This window comes from Amphimedon queenslandica, unplaced genomic scaffold, assembly GCF_000090795.2.
Source record: "Amphimedon queenslandica unplaced genomic scaffold, v1.1 AMPQUscaffold_13136, whole genome shotgun sequence".
Classification (NCBI taxonomy): domain Eukaryota; kingdom Metazoa; phylum Porifera; class Demospongiae; order Haplosclerida; family Niphatidae; genus Amphimedon; species Amphimedon queenslandica.
Window position 1 is genome coordinate 37,333 of NW_003546628.1, and position 21,265 is coordinate 58,597.

The window sequence follows — 21,265 nt, forward strand, 5'->3', positions numbered from 1 at the left end:
AATACATTGAAAGGAGCTATACAGAGCCTGTCTGATGAGATCAAACCTAATGCCCCACCTGTATCAGCTAGTCCTAGTTATAGGAAGAGCCTTGCACTTAGCTTGTTTTATAAGGTATGTGTGGTTTGTAATTTAATATCCCTTGGCTTTTTCCTTTCTTAAATTACCTCTAGTTTTTTATTACTTTAATAGTTTTATCTTCAAGCTCTTGGTATTTCTAATGTTAATCCACTCTACCAGTCAGCAGCTATGCCTTATGTGCGTCCAGTGTCCCAAGGTACCCAGTCATACAGTACTGATCCCAGCAAGTATCCTGTTAATGAGCCTCTGCCTAAACTGACTGCTACTTTACAGGTAATTGGGATTTTGAGGAAAATATTTTAAGAGGGAAAATAAATTATGTAGTTTGAAGAACAGAGCCAAAATTTGCTTAACTTACAAAAATTATTAAATAGCTATTGTCATTTATCTAGGCTTCAGGTGAGGCAGAATATACTACCGACATTCCACATCGCCCTGAAGAACTGGCTGCAGCATTTGTACTAACTACTCAAGTATTCAGTGATATTGTGTATTTATGTACCATATTCATATGTACCTTTTATCATAGGGCAATGCAAAAATTTTGTCAATGGACACTACAGCAGCAATGGTAAATATTTTTAAAAGTAATTAGCTCTGAATTATGTTTACTTTCTAGTCAATGGAAGGAGCTGTAGCAATTGTTTCTGCTAAGGACATTCCAAAGAATGGAAATAATGATTTCATGCATGCCTTAGGTGGTTACCCTGAATTGGTCAGTTTATTATGAATTTTGACTCATTGATATAATTATTATTACTTGTGCATTTAGGTATTTGCTACTGATGTATCAGATTATGCTGGTCAAGCAGTTGGACTAGCACTGGCTGATACTCAAGAACATGCACTGAAAATGGCCAAAGCTGTAACTCTTACTTACCAGAGTCTAGGGAAACAGATACTCACCATACAAGATGCTATTGATGCCAAATCTTTCTATGACGAGCAACCTAATGTAACTGTTGGAGATGCTGATGGTATGTACTTGTACATGTATGTTGTTTACATTTGTGTGCCTACATGTATATTGATTTACATGTAAACTGCATGTTCATTCTAGACCTGGGGTGGATCAATAAGACTTATTCATAATTAATTAGAATATATGGTCAAGAGGGCAATGCAGTAACTTGCCTGTACTTGCCAATGGAGATCAACATAAAAACGCTGCTGCTGTTGCTGTGTAAACTAGACACAGACCAATGAATTATAGTTTCATAATAACTGATTTAAATGAGAAGGATTTGTCTATGTCCATAGCAGTTGTTTTAAAATTCTATTTGAAGTGTTATAAGCATTTGAGTAAAAATTCAATTTGAGAGGCACTGCCATGAGAAGTTAAATATTTTTCCAGCCTGATGTGTCACTACAATCTAAAACTGTTATACTGACCTAAAATTTAGCTTACTTATCTTAGTTTATACAAGAAAACATGTAATTATACAATCACAGTACTATGATCCAGCTGCGCGCATCAAATCAACGGCAGTGCCCTCTTGACCATATTAATTCCAATATTTATGAATAAGTCTTATTGCAATTACACATTTAATTATGCCATGTCGAAGTAATTTTAATTAAAATGCAGTGTATATGTATTTTGATGTGTTTTTGTGAACGAAAACATGACTTGCTATGAAAGAGTAATTATTGGTTTAGGAGATGGTAACTGCTGTTAAACTCTTTACTGGTTGTATCAAGTAATAACATAATTGTCAGCAGTGAACTTTTGACCTTAATTACAATATTAATTGTAATTGAGTCATTAACCTCATTACAAATGTAGTTGACCCCAGGTCTGGTGCATTCTACCAAGACTTTACTTTGGTGTTTATGATATGAGTACATTAAGTTACATTATTGCAGGTGCTATCAAAGGGTCGGATCATGTTGTTACTGGTGACATTTCATGTGAAACACAGTATCATTTTACAATGGAGACTCAAGTAATGTAAACTTCTCTATCATTACCATCTTTTTTTCTGTGTCAAATAGACCTCATTTGTAATCCCAGAAGATGATGGTTATACAGTGTATAGTTCAAGCCAGTGGGCATGGTTTGCACAGCTTGCTGTTGCTAGTGTGCTTGGTATACCAGACAACAAGTAATAATTTATTTTACCTATTAATATTATTCATGTACATGTATTATTTACAAGAGTGATGAGTAAGATTTTGCCAATAAAAATGTTCATGATTAATTATCTACAAATTAAATATTCTGATGATTTTTTCATTTAAATCTTTCTTTCAGAGTTACAGTAATGATTAAACGAGTTGGTGGTGCTTATGGAGCTAAAAGTAGTCATTCTGCTCTTGTAGCAGCTGCTTGCACTCTAGCTGCTAGTATCACTAGAAGGTAGAGAGAAAATAAAGTGATCATAATGTGTCTGTTTGTTAATAGGCCAGTGAGGTTGCATATGGACCTTGAAACTAACATGAAAATGATTGGGAAAAGATATCCTTACTATGCAAAATACACTGTAAGAGCAATAGACCTATAGACTTCTATTAGTATTAATAATTATAGGTTGGTTGCAGTAAGGAAGGAATATTAAATGGAATAAAAATTGACGTTTATAGTAATTCTGGTTGCACAGATAATGAAAGTTACTTGTCTTCTGTACTTCACTGTATTGACAACAGTAAGTCAATTTAGTCAAATTTGTCTGGTAATTGTATGTCAACCTTTATAGCATACAAGTGTCAAAACTGGTTATTGAATGGAACTTCATGTAAGACCAATACTCCCAGTAATGTTTCTACAAGAGCTCCAGGTATCCTCCATTAATGAAATTGAAAATGAATGATTCTAAATAAAATTTGCTTGCATGAATTTTGGCATAGTGCAGAGCTTCTTGGCAGTAGGTTTTTATGAATTTTAAAGTAGATCCAAAATTTGGCAAAGCACTTTATATCATTACAGTAGAGGGTATATTTTGTCAAAAAAGGTTACAATTAAGACAGTTTTTCAATAAAACTAATTTTTTGCTGAATTTTAAAAAGTGGCTTAAATATGATTAATGACCATATCATGGGCTATAATTAGTTAGTCAAAAATGGCTCTGAGTGAATTATTTATTTTTATGTGAATATGACAAGTATGTTTTTATGTTGTGTAGAAAGTTTGAGCTTATTCTGATCAAAATTTAACAATAGATAGGTTGAATTAATTAAAAGTTATTATTTTCCCTGTATGTATTGAAATATTTAATGACACCATTGATGTATTAGGTCGTCTTCCTGCTATATTCATCATTGGATCTATTATGGATAATGTTGCTCGCACTATTGGCATGAGTGTTGAAAAAGTTAAAGAAGCAAACTTGTACAAGAAAGGAGACGTCTCATATGTTGTGAGCTATTATTGTTTTACTCATAGTTGTAGTAATAAAGGATAATGAGGACTTAGCTTCTATCAATTTTTGTATTTTAGTCAAATGAGCCTTTGACATATTGTAACATTGGTGAGCTCTGGCAACGTAAGTTGTTGATAATTGAGAATTATTATAATAATTAATAACAGAGATAAGCACCTCTGCTGATGTTGAAAATAGGAGCAAACAAATCTCAGACTATAATAAAGTATGATTTACAATAAGTGTTGTATTAGATGCATATTGTATCTAAATCACATGTTAGGCTAACAGGTGGAGGAAAAGGGGAATGTCTATGGTTCCCTTAAGATATGGTATATACTTGGGTGGATCTTACACAGTAATGGTTAGTATATATACTGGTGATGGATCTGTGTCTGTTGTACATGGTGGGGTTGAAATAGGACAAGGAATAAACACAAAGGTACATTGATTAAATATTTTTACCATCATTCTTATTTTTATCTTAAGGTTGCACAAGTCACTGCTAGTACTCTTGGTATTCCATTGAGTTTAGTTAATGTTTTGCCTACCAATTCATTCACTAGTCCTAATGGAGGTCCAACTGCAGGAAGCACAACCAGTGAATTAAATTGCTTGGTAATGGATAATTAACTTAATTTTCTATTCTTTTACTTGCCATAAATGTCAATATGAGCCAAGATTTATTTCTCACATTTTAGGGTGCTTTAAATGCTTGTAAATCACTTAAGGCAAGACTTGATAAAGTGAAAGAGGAACTGATAGCCAGTGGAGTCTCAGATCCAAGCTGGCTTCAAATTGTACAAAAAGCTTTTTCTAGTGGTGTTGATCTTTCAGAGAAATATCAGTAAGAAACATGATCGACTTTAATTATTCTAATTGTAATAGTTTGCATGGAGTTTCTGACTATTATAATTCGTATGGAGTGACTGTGGCTGAAGTTGAAGTTGATGTATTAACTGGAGAAACTGAAATATTGAGAGTTGACATTTTGTATGATTGTGGACAAAGGTATGTATAATATGTATTCATTTCAACAAGAGTGGATAATTATTTAGGGAGAGTGTCTAATGCACCTATAATCTGTGATACCACAGTGCATATGTTTACATAGCATAGTGCTTAGCACCAAGTAGCCATTCTTGCATCCTTATATTTATTCCAAGTCAGAAAGCTGCAAAAAAGAAATAACCAACCATTAGAAGAACATATTCCTGTCTGCTCCTGCTTGTTTCTCACACTACATGATCCTCGGAGTGGAGATATAAGTCTTAAAGTTGCCTGCTTAGACACTCTCCCTAAATAATTATGCACTCTTGATTTTAAGCGTATTGATCATTTCGTCATTCTTAATCTCTTTCTTTATTGCAGCATTAATCCTGAGATTGATATTGGACAAGTAGAAGGTGCCTTTGTCATGGGGCTAGGTTATTTCTTAACAGAGAAAGTTATTTATGATACTGATACTGGAGCTTTACTAACACACAACACATGGGTATGTGGTTGTATGAACAATGTTAAGTCATTGTTACCATTTCTGTTCATTCTGTTTTAGGAATACAAGCCACCTACTACTAAAGATATTCCAATTGATTTTAGAATTGAGCTACTCAAGAATGCACCAAATCCTACTGGAGTGCTTGGCTCTAAAGGTTAATACAGTTATTGTATCATGCATTTGATTTACCTAAGACATTTTAATGGAATTTTCCACTGCTAAACTTTTAATGTGCATGGCATACAATACTCTATGTTAATGCATGACTTTGTGTCATAAAAGAATTCTTCACTTTATATTATTTATAGTTATGTTATTTTTCATTAGCTGTTGGTGAGCCACCATTGTGCATGAGTAGTGCTGCTTTATATGCTGTAAAGAGAGCTATTGAAAGTGCTAGACATGATGCTGGTGAAGACCAACCATTTACTTTGTGTAAGTTCTTTTCATTAATTGGATCTAGTGTATTACATTTTGTGCAGCTGCTCCAGCTACTGTTGAAGTAACCCAGCAAGCCTGTCTTGTTGATTCATCAAAATTCGTATTTTAGCTACGCTGTAGTATGAACCTGTCTTTTGAACATTAATTTTATTTTTATTATATTTGTAAGCAATATCTGTATGTGGTGGACTGGCTCCTTATTTGTGTATGTACAAAAAATGGAATTTATTTCATAGGGTTGCTTGCTTTGATTTTTATTTCTAAAATTGCTGTGTAGATAATCACACATGTAGTGAAACAGTTTTACTTTGCCAGTTTGTACTGAAAGGTACAAACACTATTAAACTATTCTTGTCTAAAGCTACAAATTCTTCATCTGATACTACCGCAGCAGACAATAATTTTTTGGTAATTGCTGGTATTGGTATCAGAATACTTAAAAGTGTTTGGGGGGGATCCCTCAGGATATGAATATCATTAAAATTGTTTTGACTTGTCTCTTGGGAAGAAATGGGTAACGCACAGTCTGAGAAAGTAAGTTGCCACTTGTCATGAAGGTCTTGTCATTCTCTTATTTTTAAAAAAAGCTCTACAGTTATTGTAGGACAGGTAATGTTGAAAAAGTCAATCAAATACTCAATAGTGCCAGACCTCAACATCACTTTGACGTAGACTGGAAGCACCCAGGGAAGGTACGTACGTTAAAGACTCCCATCGATCACTTAAAGCTAATGCTCGTTCTTACAGCACTATCGATCCCCGCTTATTGTTGCAAGCAAGAAAGGACATAAAGAGGTTGTGATATCACTCCTTGACAAGAAAGCCTCTACCGGTCAAAGGGATTTTGTATGTGTGGAATTCAGGCCTTTTATACTATTAATTAATTAATAATTATTATTAATATTTTCAATAGTTTGGCTGGAATGCTCTTGATTATGCAGCATACAAAGGACACAACGAAGTAGCAGAGATCCTTACTCGTGATGGTAATTGGGTGTCTAATGGAAGAACCTCCTATTACAATGAGTCATCACTTCATATTGCTACACGATGTTTAAATGTAGAAATTGCTGAAGTATTGCTTAAGAGAGGAGGCACTGCTCTTATTGATGCTACAACAAGTGTGAGTCCCTCGTAATAATAAATTCAGTTTATGGTAATTTTCTCCAAGCATACATGGGGTTATTTTAAAACCTCAATTACAATTACAAGTACACATTCAGTTGTTAAAGTAGACTCATGATGAAGTACATGTAGTTTGATTTACAAATGCTATTGAAATAAAAGTCAGAAATATAATTATCTTGATTTTAAAATGGCAATTCAGCTGTTTCATCTACATGTGCAAGTTCATGTACGTATGCCCATGGAATGTGAAGTGGCTACTGTAGTAAATTCACTACAATTATAATGAGTCAGTTGTCAGTACACTGACTAGGACAACTTAATTGCATAGCAATTTTAATTACACTCTATTGAGGCTTTAATTAGAATTACAACTTTAATTAACTCCATGCAGCTCTACCTTCAAAATTTCTCTAAAAATACTTGCAGATTTTGATATCTACCTTTTAAAGCACCATGTAAAGCATTAGTAGAAGACTGAAATGTGTCAGCCATAGGGAAAATCTTTAGTGAAATGTCATGCATTGACTTATGCTAAAAAAATTCGTTAATTTTTAGGGAAGAAAGACAGCTCTACATTATGCTGTTGCAAAAAGAAATATAGAGCTTGTTCGCCTTCTTTTGAAGCACAATGCTTCAATTTATATCAGGAATATGGTGAGTGTCATTTTTCCATAATTGAGCAAATTCATGATCAAATTTAAGTGTTATTGACATAGAGTTTCCTGTTTATGACTGAAATTCATTCATAATTTAATTAGCTGCATAACTGCCAGTCGTTTTTTAAATTACGCATTAATTTAATTTTTTAATAGGATCGACAGACACCATTGCAGTTAGCCAGATCAAAAAATTTTAAGGATGCAGTTCAACTAATGGACAAAGTAAGAATGATGGCTGCATGGATTTCCTGTATATTAATTTCCATTCTTCTTTTTAGGTAAGAAATGCCCCTGGCAGTTTTGAAACCACCTCCAATGATCATGAAGATATTGAAGATAATGATGCTGTAGTTACTGACAGTATCAGAGGGCATTCTGAGTCAAAAATAGACAGTGTTAGTATTTTTTCTGAAGCAATAGAGGTACAATGTTCTATTAAGTGCATTGTATCTGGACCTCCGATGTCTGGAAAAACTGTCTTCACAAATCGCGTAAAAGGAGAAATAGTTAATATCACAAAGACCAATGGTAGCCCTAGGCCTCATGCAAAGAAATTGATGACTAGGCAAAAGAGCTTTGTTATTCCATTTGCCCGACTATCTAGCATTGCATCATTAGGCAGTGAAAATAGCTCCGATGATGATGGTCAGCCACCAAACTCACCCCCTTATACCCCCCAAGACAGCTTCAAATCAACAGCATCCAAATATTTTGATGACACTGAAAATCTTTATCAACTACCAGACCGAATCAGTTACGACCCGCGATCTCTTCACATATTTAATGTAGGTAGTCAACCTGAGCTTATTCCTGCCTTACCTCTCATCCTCCGTGGACCAGCTTTATATTTTGTTTTCTTTGATGTATCTTGTGAGCTGACAAAAGAGATTGTTGTTAGAGGCGATGATGGATATACAATGCATTACAGCACAATACAGTACCTGCATCAAACCTTGTCAAGCTACTATGAAATTGGAAGGGAAGATGGCTGTAAGGCTATCCTCATTGCCACACACATCGATCATATTGGGCGGGATAACATGCAGAAAGTTTTAAAAAAGAAAGACAAAGAATTGAGAAAATATTTTGGGAAGGCTGATTTTGTCAACGATGACTTCATCGTAACTGATCCAAAGAACAGTTACTTGTTCTTTCCCATTGACAACATGAATGGCGACGATGCTGAGCTTAAGCACGTAGTGAAATTTATTGAAGATATATTAAGCAAATCTTTCAAACCCATGCAAATGTCTTATGATGTGGCACGTTTTTTAAACAAAATTGAGCAGAAGTATTCTAAGACAGAAGCGGGGATATGTCATTATGATGAAGCCATTAAAGTTGCTAGAGAATGTAATATAAGCAAAGGGGACTTGCCACAAGTCCTTGAGTTTCTTCACCGAAATGTTGGCACTCTCTTGTACTTTGAAGAGGTTGATGGTTTGAATGAGTTTGTGATTTGCAATCCTGATGCTCTTTTCTTCTCGCTCAATAGGTTTATTCGCTCAATAGGCAATAATGGTGCAATTCGTTTATCAGGAGAAGTCCCTGCCAGTTTATTGGATGGTACCACAATTCAAGAGTGTACTCTGCCAATTTCCGAAAGGCACATCATTAGCTTGCTAATGCATCTCAACCTTTTCATGGAACTGCCACTTAACAGTGACATCTACTTTTCCTCAAATATTTTATTACCAGATACAAACATTATTTTGCCTACAGAGGAAGAAGTGCATACAATTCAGAATAGTCCTCTACTCATACAATTCGAAGGCTGTTATGTGCCAAGCAGATTATTCAATGCACTTATCGTTAAGCTTGCTCAAAAATGGAAGCTCAGAACACCTGGCCGTTCCAGTAACAGTGTCTGTTTTATTACTGAGTATGGTGATGCCATACGTCTTCTCTCTCGGTTTTCACACATGGAAATACCGTATAGCGTCAAATTTTCGTGGGTGAAAATTTTCGTGATTTCATACATTTTTGCTTTCAAGTAAATTTTCGTTAAAAAATTTTCGTGATTTAAATAAAATTTCGTGATGATTAAAACCACTCCTATCCATGTGGCCGCGCGCTAGTAGCTAGCCTTCCAGCTGGACTTGGAGAAGAAGAAACATGAGTGGTAGCATTATTCGATATTAATTCCCTTCGTGTATCCGTGGCTATCACGTATACCAAGAAAGGTGGGCTCCCTTTATAGGAGAGACTCTTAGCTGTGCAGCCTGTGCCCGAGAAACAAATAAAAGGCGTGATGGGACACGCCCACATTTATATCAAAATTAAATTTCGTGAAAAATATTTTCGTGATTGTCCATTCAGTCACGAAAATCACGAAAATTTTCAACCACGAAAATTTGACGCTATACGGTACATGTTGAAGGGGCATCTGCTATACACATGCATGTATCGCAGTTCATTGTAAAAACTCTTACAAAGATAGCATCGAGCACTCAATCATTTTCAATCGGCTTCTATTGTCCCGAGCCAAAGCCCATCCCTCATTTCAGTCAGCTACAAAGGTCCTGTAGTTCTTTGATCTGCTCTGCTATCCAGTGTCCTTTGTACAACAAAGAAATCCCATTGCAAAGTCAGCATAAAATGTGGTATCCAAGCATTGCAAAGGTAATTGAAAAGTTGTGAATACACATTATATCAATTTTATAGGGCATAGTGTCACCAAGAGCATTTCCAAGATCACTTCGTACACCTCAAGAAAATGTGATTTGCACCACAACTGATCCTGGTATCACTAAGCAATCAGGAAAATTAAAAAATGTAGAAGAAAATATTGCCAAAAAAGATTTAGAAATTGCTCATCTCAAACACAAAATAACAGAGCAGGAAAAGATGCTTAAGAAGAGAAGAATAGATGTAATTGACCTCATTCCCAAAATATTGCTGGCACGTATTAAATCAAGATTAGCTGCCTATTTATGGAACTCAGTACTAACACCAACACAAAGTTTACTGGCCTCTAATAAATTGGCATTGCTCCATTTACTAATTTTTACCATTCTCATCTGCTTCTCATATCAAGGCAGTAATAATCTTAAAGGTACGTAAATAAAATAATGGGATGATATTAATACATTATGTATCTTATTTAATATTGCATACACTGCATGTGCCTTCCCTACACAGTAATGGACAATGTGTTTAACAAAAGCATCTATAGTATTGCATTCCTTAGACTTACTGCATAAAATAACCTCCCTTCTGCATAAGAGACAAACTTAATTAGCACTTGCTATAAATAGAGATTTTACCATACTTACTCAATAAGTAGGGCATTTACTCTTATCGTTTGATTATTTCCTGGTCTGCCTAATCATGTCCCTTAGCATGATGGTGTCAGGTTTAATGTCAGCATGAATCATTGATGCCTCAACTGGGCAGTGCTCGGCAAAAGGAAAACCACCAGACCTGTGGTCATAATTGTAATTGAATGATTGATTACAATTGGCTGAAGTTTGAACAGAATGTAATAAGAATTTTTATCAAAATTGTATTTTTGTAGCATACAAAGCAAGGAAAATATTCTTACATAATCATATATACATGCACTGTACACATGTAGATGAAAAAATTAGGGTTTCCCTGAAAGTTTGAGCTGTAAATCAGTCTTAATTACATGCACTTGTATGTAACCTATCTAAGTCAAACTTCTTGGACACCGAATATTGCTTGAATTTCCTGAAAAATCTATTTTTAAATTTTATTTTCACAAAACGGTCATTTTGTATTTTATGAAATTGATTTTCATAGATTTATTTTTTGAGTCCTCAAAAAATTGTACTCTTAATAATTTTTTAGTGCTGTATCTAAATTATCGAATACTGTAATACATGAATCTAAATCTACATACTTTCTCATCATATTTGTTAGTGAGTAATGTACATGAGCACATGAGCAGCAACCTATGCATTATATATGATATATGCTTTTATTTAATTTGCTTAGAATCATTAGTTGGAGTTGAGATTCTCGCATCTAATAAGCTTTTAGTAGCTGGTGGTCAACACGAACGATTGCATTGGGATGACTTTGGAATAAAACTAGACATACCTCATGATGCTCTTCCTCGTGGTGTACTGGCTGAAATTGTGATTCATGTAAGCAAGTCAGGGCCTTATGTGCTACCAAATTCTCAAGAGTGGAAAATGTCTAGTGCTATTTACTGGATAACCAGCAACAAGGATTTTCAAAAACCAATACTTCTAGGGATATGGCATAATATTAATGATATAAAAAATGTATCACATATTCGTTTTATTTCTGCTGAACAAGTTAGAGAAGGCAATAAATATATTTTTAGAAAGCTAGCTACTGGTTACTTTTTAAGTGAAGATTCTTATGGGTACATATCACTTCTTCATTTCAGTGGTTTTTGTATTCAAGCCAGCAGAGATTCTGATTCTAAATTAGTTGGAAGTCTCTTGCACAAATCGTCTCAGTCTGGTTATAAATTTGAATATAGCTTCCTCATTTATGAAGAAAGGCCACAAGGGTTATCACAAAAAGTAAGTATACAATCCCATAATTAATAAAACTATATTTTTGTGATAGCTTATAAGTGAATCCGGTTATACTGACTGGCTAATATCACCTCCTGTTATAGTCGAGTTCCAGTCAGAAATGATTCAGTTAGTTATAAACACTAACGGTACGAATCAATGGAAAGTAATGGCAAGATTTCCACCTGCAATAGTAAGACAGAGAGATTGAAAAGGAGAGCTCGAAATGAGAAAAGGAAATTAATAAAGATTTATTAAAGGGTCACAAATAATAGAATTTTTCTTTTTTTATCTAGTGCTATAAAAAGGACATCATTGATGGCATTGTTATAAGTAATATGCAATTCTTTGCTACCTGGAAAGGAAAATCAAAACCAGATCCTGACCCTATAACACTAAACTTGCAAGGAGCCAAAAGACCAGAAGCCCTTATTATCATTCCAGGTACAAATTTACAATAAGGATGTTTAGTATTAAATTTGTGTCGGACTGTTGATTTGTTTTTGCATGCAAAGAAAGTTTATCAGTGTAACTACATTGTATTTTCTGTACACAGAAGCCATTAAAGATCCGCTTGGCAACACAGGTACATAAAATAGTGTATTATAATTCACGATTGTATTAATTGTATTAGAACTTATTTCACCTACTCAGTTAGCGAATCTTGTCTTGCACCTAAGTGAGGTCAATGAGATACTTCAGCTGTGTCTGTTTATGGGCATATCATTCCCTGGATGTGAAAAAATACAGATGGAGCACAAGGATATTGATGTCCAGAAAATAGTCCTCATTCACAAATGGTTTGAAGGTGGTCCTAGAATGTGGAGCCAGTTTATACGAGCACTGGCAATGATTAAAAAATGCAAAAAGGCAGCAGAAATGGCTAGAGAACATAAGGCTGAATTTTCTGAAACAGATGAAGCTGTTTTGTCCTGTCCAGATCTTGGGAAAAGGGAATTATAATACTTTTTAATAGTAATAGCATGTCAGTATTGTATAATCTTTGAGCACAGAAACAATATCATCAAATGTTAATAGATCTAAATCTCCAGCATTTTAGCATGTTGGTTTATTTTGCTTTTTTTAGTAAGTGTTTGTTTGTATAGTCTATACATATGTTATTAAAGTTTATAAAGGAATTTTTCAAGTTTCAGAGAAATGGCAGTCATCAGAAGTATAAGCACTGTCCTTTTTCTGTCCGGTTTGCTCTTGGTTTACTCAGAAACGGTTTTATCAGATTGTATATGTGTTGGGGATGAGCACTCCGATGATTACTCTGCCCCTGGTCCTAAGCCAAACTGCTCCAGGTTAGTAAGTAATCTTGTTGAAGCAACCCAAGAAATCGCCCATCACAGCACGATAATGCTTCTGAGGGGCGAGGAAGTTATCAGTTCGTCGGTGATAATCATAGAAAATCTTATTAACATCAATGTAACATCCATTAAGAGTACAAGGATTGTGTGTGATCAGCATTCTGTTGGGTCAGGCATTACTTTGATCAACGTTACAAACTTAACACTAAGCCATATCACTGTCGAGAGTTGTGGTGCTCTGCATAATGTCACAGACAAGGGGAAGCTAGAATATTTTTTTTCTTCTGCTATCTATTTAGAAAACTGTACAAACATTGACATTGGCTACATCAAAGTGAGCGACAGTTATGGTACTGGTCTTTGTGTTCTTAATAGTAATGGTTTCATTACCATACACCATTCCATGTTTATTAACAACACTGTCATAAATGGTAGTGTTGATACATCAGAGTTACTTCTAGGTGGCGGTGGGATTTATTTTGAACTTAGTAAGTGTAGCCCGCAATGGCAAGACTGTGATCCTTACTCCAATACATACAACATTAATAACACTATCAACATAAACAACTGTATTATTGCTAATAATTCTGTCCTAGCAGATCCTGATAGCATTCAGTTTACTAATTTTCGTGGGGGTGGGTTGATATTCTGGGTCCGTGGTACATCAAAGAACAACACAGCAGTGATAGAGGATAGTGTTTTTGAAGGTAACGCAGGATTATATGGGGGTGGACTCTTTGTGCAGTTTTTTGGCAGACCGACTTATAATAATGTTACCATTAAGAATATTACCTCAAAAGGCAACATGGCAAGACTAGGAGGTGGTGGAATAGATCTTGGTTATTATTCATTTAGACCCCATCTTAATAGGCACAATAATATTACTGTAATCTCTAGTATTATAATGAGCAACAGAGCATATTTTGGTGGTGGAAATGCTTTTTTCTCAACACTAGTCACTAATACTGATCCAAACAATCGAGTTCATTTTTATGATACTCTGTGGACATTGAACAGAGCTACATATGGGTCAGCTGTATACCTAGAGCCTGTTATAAATGATGTCCCGGCTAACAGTTTCTTTCCAATACCTCGTTTCACTAACTGTAACTTTACACAAAATTTTATTGTCGTTAGTGTGTCTGGTACTTCAGCAGGTGTGAGTGTGTCTTCAGTTGGTGCTGGTGCCATGAACTCCAAAGCTATATCTGCCCAGCTTGAGGAATCAATCCTTTTCGAAGCTAATAATGGAACAGCAGTGTATTTTATTGACTGCATATTTCTAGTGGAAGAGAATGCTAGCATTACTTTTAGAAATAATTCAGGCACTTATGGTGGTGCAATGTCAATCAATGGATTTGCCTCTTTATACATTAAGTCAAATGTAAGTCTAAATTTCACAAACAATTATGCAACCGTCAAAGGTGGAGCAATATATTTCTTCTCAACAGACATTAAAACGTCATTACTTACTGGCTCCTCATGTTTTGTTGAGCGATTTAGGACAAAAAAAAGATTTGAGACTAGTTTTTATTTCAGAAATAATACCGATTCTTTTAATAAAACTCTATTTATATCATCATTGCTCCCTTGTAACAAACTTTGCCAAAGTACTAACGTGTATCTGACATATATTGAGCCTGAAAGACTACTCACCGATGAATGTATTGGAAACTTTACCTTTGTTGATTATAACGGTTCAGTATCTGCCAATATTGCCACAGAAACAAGTGAATTTGTTCATGATGGCACAATGAGAGACATATTTTTGGTTGTTCCTGGAAAAGATTTTATACTACCTTTTACAACAAAAGATGAATTTGACCACAATTCAACTGAACCTCTTTTTGCTGTGCTTAGCAGCAACAACAATGACAACGGAAATATTCCTAAGCTACAGAATATATATACAGCAAATAACAGGTTCCAAATAAAAGGCCAATCAAATGACACAGGACACCTTGAAATACGTACACTTGATTTTCGTAATCTCACTGTTGGCCTTGACATTAAACTGACTGAATGCCCACCAGGATTTATAAACAGAAATGACACTTGCCTATGTTCAGCAGACTACATTGGAGAGCATTATGATGGTATAACAAGGTGTGACAATCAAGAATTTCAGGCATCCATTGTCTCAGGATTATGGGTTGGATATAAAGATGATTTAGTTTTTGAAAATAACCTGTACACTGCTACATGTCCACCAGGCTACTGTAATGATAGTCACACATCAAGTACTAAGCTTCCTTCAGAGGCTAATGCTACTGTTCTAAGCACATTAATTTGTGGTGATAAAAATAGAATGGGTGTACTTTGTGGAGAATGCATTAAGGACCATTGCGTGTACTTTAATTCCCCAACCTACAAGTGCGGTAGCAATGATGATTGCTCTTATGGTGCTCTTTACTACATCCTTTCCAGTATCCTGCCCTTGTCCCTATTGTTTACTATTGTAGTGCTCTTTGGAGTCAATTTAAGTTCTGGTGCCTTGAATGGTTTTGTCTTTTATGCACAAATCATTGGTTATTTTGCAAATGGTGAAACATATACCACCAAATTTGAACAAGTACTTCATTTGATATCGGTTCTTTTGTATGGCCCTTTCTCATTAAAGTTTTTTAATGAAAACACTTTTTCTTTCTGCCTCTTCAAAGAAAGCAATTTTTTGACAATAATGGCAATGGAGGCTCTTTCACTTCTGTTTTCACTTGTTCTGGTGATAGTTCTTGTATTCATCATGAAATCAAATTATTTTTATAAGCTTCAATTTATGTGCTGTAAGAGACCAATATTCAAGCCTACTACACTGACAAAAGCTCTAACGACATTTCTAATTCTCTGCTACTCTCAAACAACCCAGATTTGCTTTGAGGTGCTTCATATTGGCTTTCTTCGTGGGAAAGGTGGTGGGATTGACTCAGCTCGTGTGTTTAGAATGGGCAATCAAGTTTACTTTGCTGACTGGCATATTTTATGTGCAATCATTGCACTAATTGGCATTTTGACAGTTGTGACAATCACTCCACTTTGCCTTATTCTGTATCCTGTTTTCTTTAAAATCATACCACCTAAATTACAAGAGAAAAAATTGATCAGTTTTTTTGTTGCTAAAGTTGAAACACTCAAGCCTGTATTTGATGCCTTTCAAGGTTGCTACAAAGACCAATATCGTTTCTTTGCTGGACTATACTTTTTATATCGTGCAATAATTGTGGGAGTGTTTGCTCTTATTGGAATCCACTTAGCTTCTCTTTCGGTAGCTCAAGTTATTCTGATGATAATACTTTCTCTTCATTTGTGGATACAGCCCTATCAAACTCCATTGCATAATAGGATTGACGGTGCACTTTTCCTTTGTCTTGGTATTATCACTACACTCTCATTCACACGTCATTTTGAAACGACTTCACAATCCCAGCAATGGGTACTGACATTCACTGGACTATTGCAACTGTTCTTTGTTTACATTCCTGGGATTGTTGCCTTAATTGTAGTTGTTGTGTTGGCAATGAGAAAGTGTTGCAAAAAGGTTAATGAGAAAGAGTTCATAGTGAAACAAAAGAAACAAAAAGATGAATTAACGGAGACTCTTCATTATCATGACCATAGAATAACAACAAGCTACCTAAATATGGAAGACATAAGAAGCGATGATGATCTCAGAGAAGAATTTGAAGTATTAAATATTAATTAATTTTAATGTAGCATGGTGCTTGCCGAGTTCCTTGCTGTGTTTCTATTATTTATAATAATTATATTGTTTTCCTGCCAGGATTTACTGATATTCTTTTTTATATATTTTATTTGTCAAGTCTAAATATTTTTATAAATTTAAATTTGTATTCAGCATGTTACTTTTAGCAAACAATAAAGATTAAATTAACAAACAAATTCTCAAATAATATAAAAAATTGAAGGAATTTTTCGATGTTACTGCAATTGTTCATACATATGTTTTTTGTGTTCTTCTTCCTGCTCTAAATATTTACCATAGACCTCACTGATGACTGAATATACATTAATATCTTTCTTTTTGATGCGTAATTTGTAATGCTTTACAAGAAAAGAAAATCCTATAATGACAATGGTTAAGATGATGGACCTTGTCAAGTACAGGTAAAACTGAGGATTCGGTTTAGAATCAGTCAAATACTTTGTGTAAATAAAGTTGAGATTTTCACCAACAAGCAAGCCCAAACTAACATTTACATACCATAGGCCAACTAGTAGACCTCTCATGTGATATGGAGATTGTGCTATCACAAATTCAAGGGATGTAATGAAGACTAAGCTGTATGAAATAGCATAAAGAATATATGGAGGTATAGTCCAATAGGAGCTAAAAATTGGAATTACTGATGCATTATCTGCAGTTACTGTTTCATTATTGATGAATTCAGTTTCATTGTAGACGTTTGATTTCAAATAAGCAACTGCTTCAATGGCAGCAAATGAGACACAGCTTAAAAATAGTAGTACCAGTCCAGTTGTAATCCTTTTAAGCATACTGGATAGAAAATGGTTACAATTCCAATGAAGTAGAAATTTGTATAGAACAATGTATATGATTGATATTATAAAGCGTATTACATAAAACTGAAAAAGGCATAATGAATCCTCTTCCTTTATGTACTTAGAATTGTCAAATATTTCCATTGATGTTGCATAGCCAAATACACATATTAATAAAGGTGCTATTCTGAATGCTGTTTTCACATCTTCTACCTCCTCCTCTTTGAATGGTCCACCAAATTTTTCTTTACCTAAGTCCAGTCGTGAGGGAGCCTTATCCTCCCAGTAAGTTAAAGCACTGCGACTCTCAGGATACTTGTGCTTTTTAGCATAACACAATACTCTCACTACCAGTTTGACTGGATTTAGTTTGTTGACTTCTCTTGGTCCTTGAAATATCTTCCTCAAAATGATATGTGATGCAATGAAAACGCCATCAATAATAAAGATAATGGCTACTTGAACTATGATTGCCTTATCAAAGTGGTATCGTGTGAGGACACAGTAGAACAAGTGGTAAACTAATACCGGAGAAATGATTGTGAGGAAATGCTTATAAATGACTGAGCTTAATTCTCTTGAGGAAGCTCCTCTAATGACAAGAACTTCAATGTAATACAGAATAATGTTAGCACGTACAGCAGTAAAACCTAAAGAGAAAATTACAGTCAGGATTGAACTGTAAACTGTGGACATAGTATAATGTGGCAATGAGTACTTAACAATCTGGTAGATGGCAAGAAGTGTTGCTGTTATCATTGATAAATAGAAGCAAGCAAGAATCAACTTTTTTCTTGCGATCCATACATCAGTGACAATCCCCACCAACGGCAAAAGAAATAAAAGAAAGAACAAGTAGTTATTGAAGGCAATTAATGGTGTTGATGAGGGTAGCAAACCAAGTACAATAGAGTTATCTAAACATAGAAGAATCATCCAAAAGAGTAGCAAACTTATGATTGATAGCTCCATGTTTTGTCAAGAGTTTTTTTACTAATGTCTTCATCGTCAAGGGAATTTAAGTAAGGCAAATGAAACAGAATCTTCAAAATCATTGATGATTGATAACAATGAATCGCAACAGTGCTTATCTATACCATACCAACCATGCATGCAACCTTGTATAGTGGTTTACCTGTCACGCTTATATCACCAAATAAATGTTATGAAAAACACAGCAAGTACATATGTGTATATCACAAATTCACACTCATAAATAATTGTACACCAGTGAACTGAAGTAATTATCTATACACTTGGATTCCTGATTATATCTGAGACACATTGGTCCCCTCTGATTATTTTCATTAGCCTTATACGATGTATTCGGTTAGATATGCCAAATTCATCCTGAAGTATTGCATCATCTAATCCAAACAGGTTCTTTCCATCAACTGATCCATTTGAAAATGAAACACAATATTGCTGTAATCCCATCAGATCAAGTAACTCTCCCAACTGCAAGTGTGCAAATTGAAATACAGTTAGCTAGATTCTAATCATTATGTACCTTGTAAGTATCATAGTCTGCTAACAACTTCTTGTTAGTCTCAAAATGTTGTCCCTTTGTCATTGACTCCCTTATGTCATTAGCTGATCCTAGATCATGAGACAACAATCAACACGAATAAATAAATAATGAATGTTTATTTGATCCATGTATGTGTAAATGTGTTCTTTTACTTAATTAGTCGGTGTTGTTGATCAAGTTTGTTCTGAATTTAACCCTTATTGTTTATTGTCCATCATAATGCATGCATAGCCCTATTTTGTATTCTCTGCTTATTGGAAACTACTGTACAGCAGAAAAATTACTAGAGTTTTATTCTAATCATGATTGGCAAAAATTGCCAGAATGAAATCTGCCATTTTGCTTTGAGTATGTTCAATGACATGTGGCCAATATTTAAACCCCCAATGCATTGCAATCATAGAATCACCATTATTGAGTGCCACCCACTTCTAATTCCACTGTTGCAGTATGCCGTCATCAGTGATGAAGAATATATTTTTTTATAGTGGAGTGCTAAGTCACAAAAGATAAACATTGCTACAGTTGTTATAGTAACCAAAAGAGTATTTATGTAAACAGAATTATGTAAACAGAAGCATTGTCTACAAATTTGTAAGCAGCATACATTGTAGTCTGTATGTACATTTATGTTACCTGTCAAATCATTCTTCTTTACAAGTCCATAGGATACATTATCCTCAAGAGCGAAGTCAGGTAAATCAGCAGAACCACGAGCATCACTAAGTGCCATATCCTTGAGATCAGTAGTGGCATCTTGCAAAGGCAATTTTAGTCGTTTTGATGACTTATAAATGCAGTGAGGCAGCAAATGAATAACATTTTTTGACGAATGGGAATGTGAAGGTGCTGCACTTTCCTGTTGAACTTGTGACAAATGTGGCTTCACTGGGCTTGCTTTTGTCAGAAGGTTCAATGGTTCATAAACTCTACTTCTTGAAAAGTTAATTTCTTTTAGCCATGCACTATTGTTTAGTGGTAACAGCAAGTCTTCTTGGAGACTATCGTCAGTTGGGGAGTCGTGGTATATGACAGAAGTTACTTGATCTGGAGAGAGCGTTTGAGATAGCATGTTTGCTTTTTTCATGATTTGGTACAATTCTTTGTCACTTTTGCTGGAAATGTGAAATTTTACAGGAAGCATGGCATACAACTCAACAATCGTAATAGTTGAAGAATGCCCAGCAATGAATGAGTGCATTGTTGACCGCTTGTCGTAGATTGTTGCAAATTTGTCTTTAAACATAGGGCATAGTGTTTTACCATCGGAATTGTACATTGAGGTATCACATGGACATTTAATGTGTTTAATGAGCTCTGGAAGTGAAAAAATAAGGAGAGACTCTCTTGTAGTAAAGTGACCTTCAGAGGTTCTGTCAAGGTATATGTCATTTGAGGGATCGTCAAATTTTGAACATCTGAGAATTTTAGTTTCTTCCATTTTTATGATTTCTTGAATTATCAAGATTGTGCCTTTTGGGATAGATTTCACTTCTCTGCCTTTTGAGGTAACGCAATCTCTTCCAACATACACCACAGTAGGCAGAGGATCAGCTTTCATGAGGTCAGCAACTGTTGGAAAGTGGTGGCCTCTTCTAACAATGCTCAAATCCTCATTCTTAGGATTATATAATACACTGAACATGAAGGTGCTACTCAGTGGCACTGTGTATGTTTTGCCTTCCATCATCATAGTGATAATTGGTGTCTCCTTCTTAAAATACACTTCTAACTCCTGCCCATCCTTTAGCAGACCTTGCGCCGCTCCAACAGCAGATTCACTTGCGGCTAATATCACTTGAGGCAAGTTTCTTCCATATCTTGTTGAAATAACCCCCAAACTCACTGGATGGCTACTAAAATGAGGCACTGGAGGTTCAACTGGCTCGTATTGTTCCTCATACATAGATCTATATCTACTGAAACTCCAGAAGACAGGCTAAAGTCAAGTGGGCGGGATAGATCTATCAGAGAGATGCTTTGATGTCTATCACTCGTTAGCACTAGACTAATAATCATATCCTAGCCAATAATAAAAGGAAACAACAGCAAAAAATCTATGTTAATTTACTCAAGCACACAAATTCAAAATTTAACTGTTCCATCCATTATTTTCTGGTGCTGCCCCTCGTCAAGAAGTGCATAAGACAACTTTCCTTTATCCAGTACATATACAGCATCACCTCCAGTTGCTATTGGATTGTATCCTTCTTTACGATAACG

At 35.0% G+C, this 21,265-nt stretch overlaps 3 protein-coding genes across 4 annotated transcripts in view; 2 read left to right on the top strand and 1 right to left on the bottom strand.

Moving 5' to 3' along the window:
* Positions 1-6: 6 nt before the first annotated feature.
* Positions 7-5,677, top strand: LOC100631668 (xanthine dehydrogenase/oxidase-like). The gene is made up of 23 exons (XM_020000941.1): positions 7-114; positions 193-354; positions 474-554; positions 611-652; positions 701-796; positions 854-1,058; positions 1,948-2,027; positions 2,077-2,186; positions 2,336-2,440; positions 2,486-2,564; positions 2,612-2,726; positions 2,778-2,858; positions 3,316-3,437; positions 3,518-3,563; positions 3,608-3,666; positions 3,724-3,882; positions 3,930-4,058; positions 4,142-4,287; positions 4,329-4,451; positions 4,812-4,935; positions 4,996-5,092; positions 5,266-5,373; positions 5,421-5,677. The coding sequence occupies exons 2-23, from the start codon at positions 250-252 to the stop codon at positions 5,486-5,488; spliced, it is 2,280 nt and encodes a 759-aa protein (XP_019856500.1). The 5' UTR covers positions 7-114; positions 193-249; the 3' UTR covers positions 5,489-5,677.
* A 179-nt stretch (positions 5,678-5,856) lies between these two features.
* LOC109585008 (uncharacterized) lies at positions 5,857-12,819 on the top strand. The gene is made up of 14 exons (XM_020000937.1): positions 5,857-5,913; positions 5,967-6,071; positions 6,127-6,225; positions 6,293-6,502; positions 7,063-7,161; positions 7,320-7,388; positions 7,445-9,095; positions 9,535-9,788; positions 9,831-10,221; positions 11,127-11,686; positions 11,733-11,873; positions 11,977-12,124; positions 12,237-12,266; positions 12,315-12,819. Exons 1-14 carry the CDS (start codon positions 5,890-5,892, stop codon positions 12,641-12,643), a joined length of 4,110 nt encoding a protein of 1,369 aa, XP_019856496.1. The 5' UTR covers positions 5,857-5,889; the 3' UTR covers positions 12,644-12,819.
* Positions 12,820-18,655: 5,836 nt separating this feature from the next.
* Positions 18,656-21,265, bottom strand: part of LOC100631920 (long-chain fatty acid transport protein 4-like) — a 12,688-nt gene continuing 10,078 nt past the window's right edge. Inside the window, exons 6-8 of one of the 2 annotated variants that reach the window (XM_020000938.1) lie at positions 19,679-21,265; positions 19,022-19,110; positions 18,656-18,969 (exon numbers count right to left, since the gene is read on the bottom strand). In XM_020000938.1, coding sequence (XP_019856497.1) covers positions 21,128-21,265 — 138 coding nt within the window. In that variant the 3' untranslated portion in view covers positions 18,656-18,969; positions 19,022-19,110; positions 19,679-21,127. The remainder of the gene's footprint in view (positions 18,970-19,021; positions 19,111-19,678) is intronic. The other variant, XM_011407933.2, reaches the window with a different exon arrangement.

What these genes read in the sequence shown, in the direction of transcription:
- LOC100631668 (XM_020000941.1), top strand. Translation starts at nt 250, where the DNA reads ATGCCTTATGTGCGTCCAGTGTCCCAAGGTACCCAGTCATACAGTACT. An exon ending in ATTTTACAATGGAGACTCAA is followed by an intron (nt 2,028 to 2,076) that starts GTAATGTAAACT and finishes TGTGTCAAATAG; the next exon opens with ACCTCATTTGTAATCCCAGA. An exon ending in CTTACTATGCAAAATACACT is followed by an intron (nt 2,565 to 2,611) that starts GTAAGAGCAATA and finishes TAATAATTATAG; the next exon opens with GTTGGTTGCAGTAAGGAAGG.
- LOC109585008 (XM_020000937.1), top strand. Translation starts at nt 5,890, where the DNA reads ATGGGTAACGCACAGTCTGAGAAA. An exon ending in GTAACGCACAGTCTGAGAAA is followed by an intron (nt 5,914 to 5,966) that starts GTAAGTTGCCAC and finishes TTTTAAAAAAAG; the next exon opens with CTCTACAGTTATTGTAGGAC. An exon ending in ACTGGAAGCACCCAGGGAAG is followed by an intron (nt 6,072 to 6,126) that starts GTACGTACGTTA and finishes TCGTTCTTACAG; the next exon opens with CACTATCGATCCCCGCTTAT.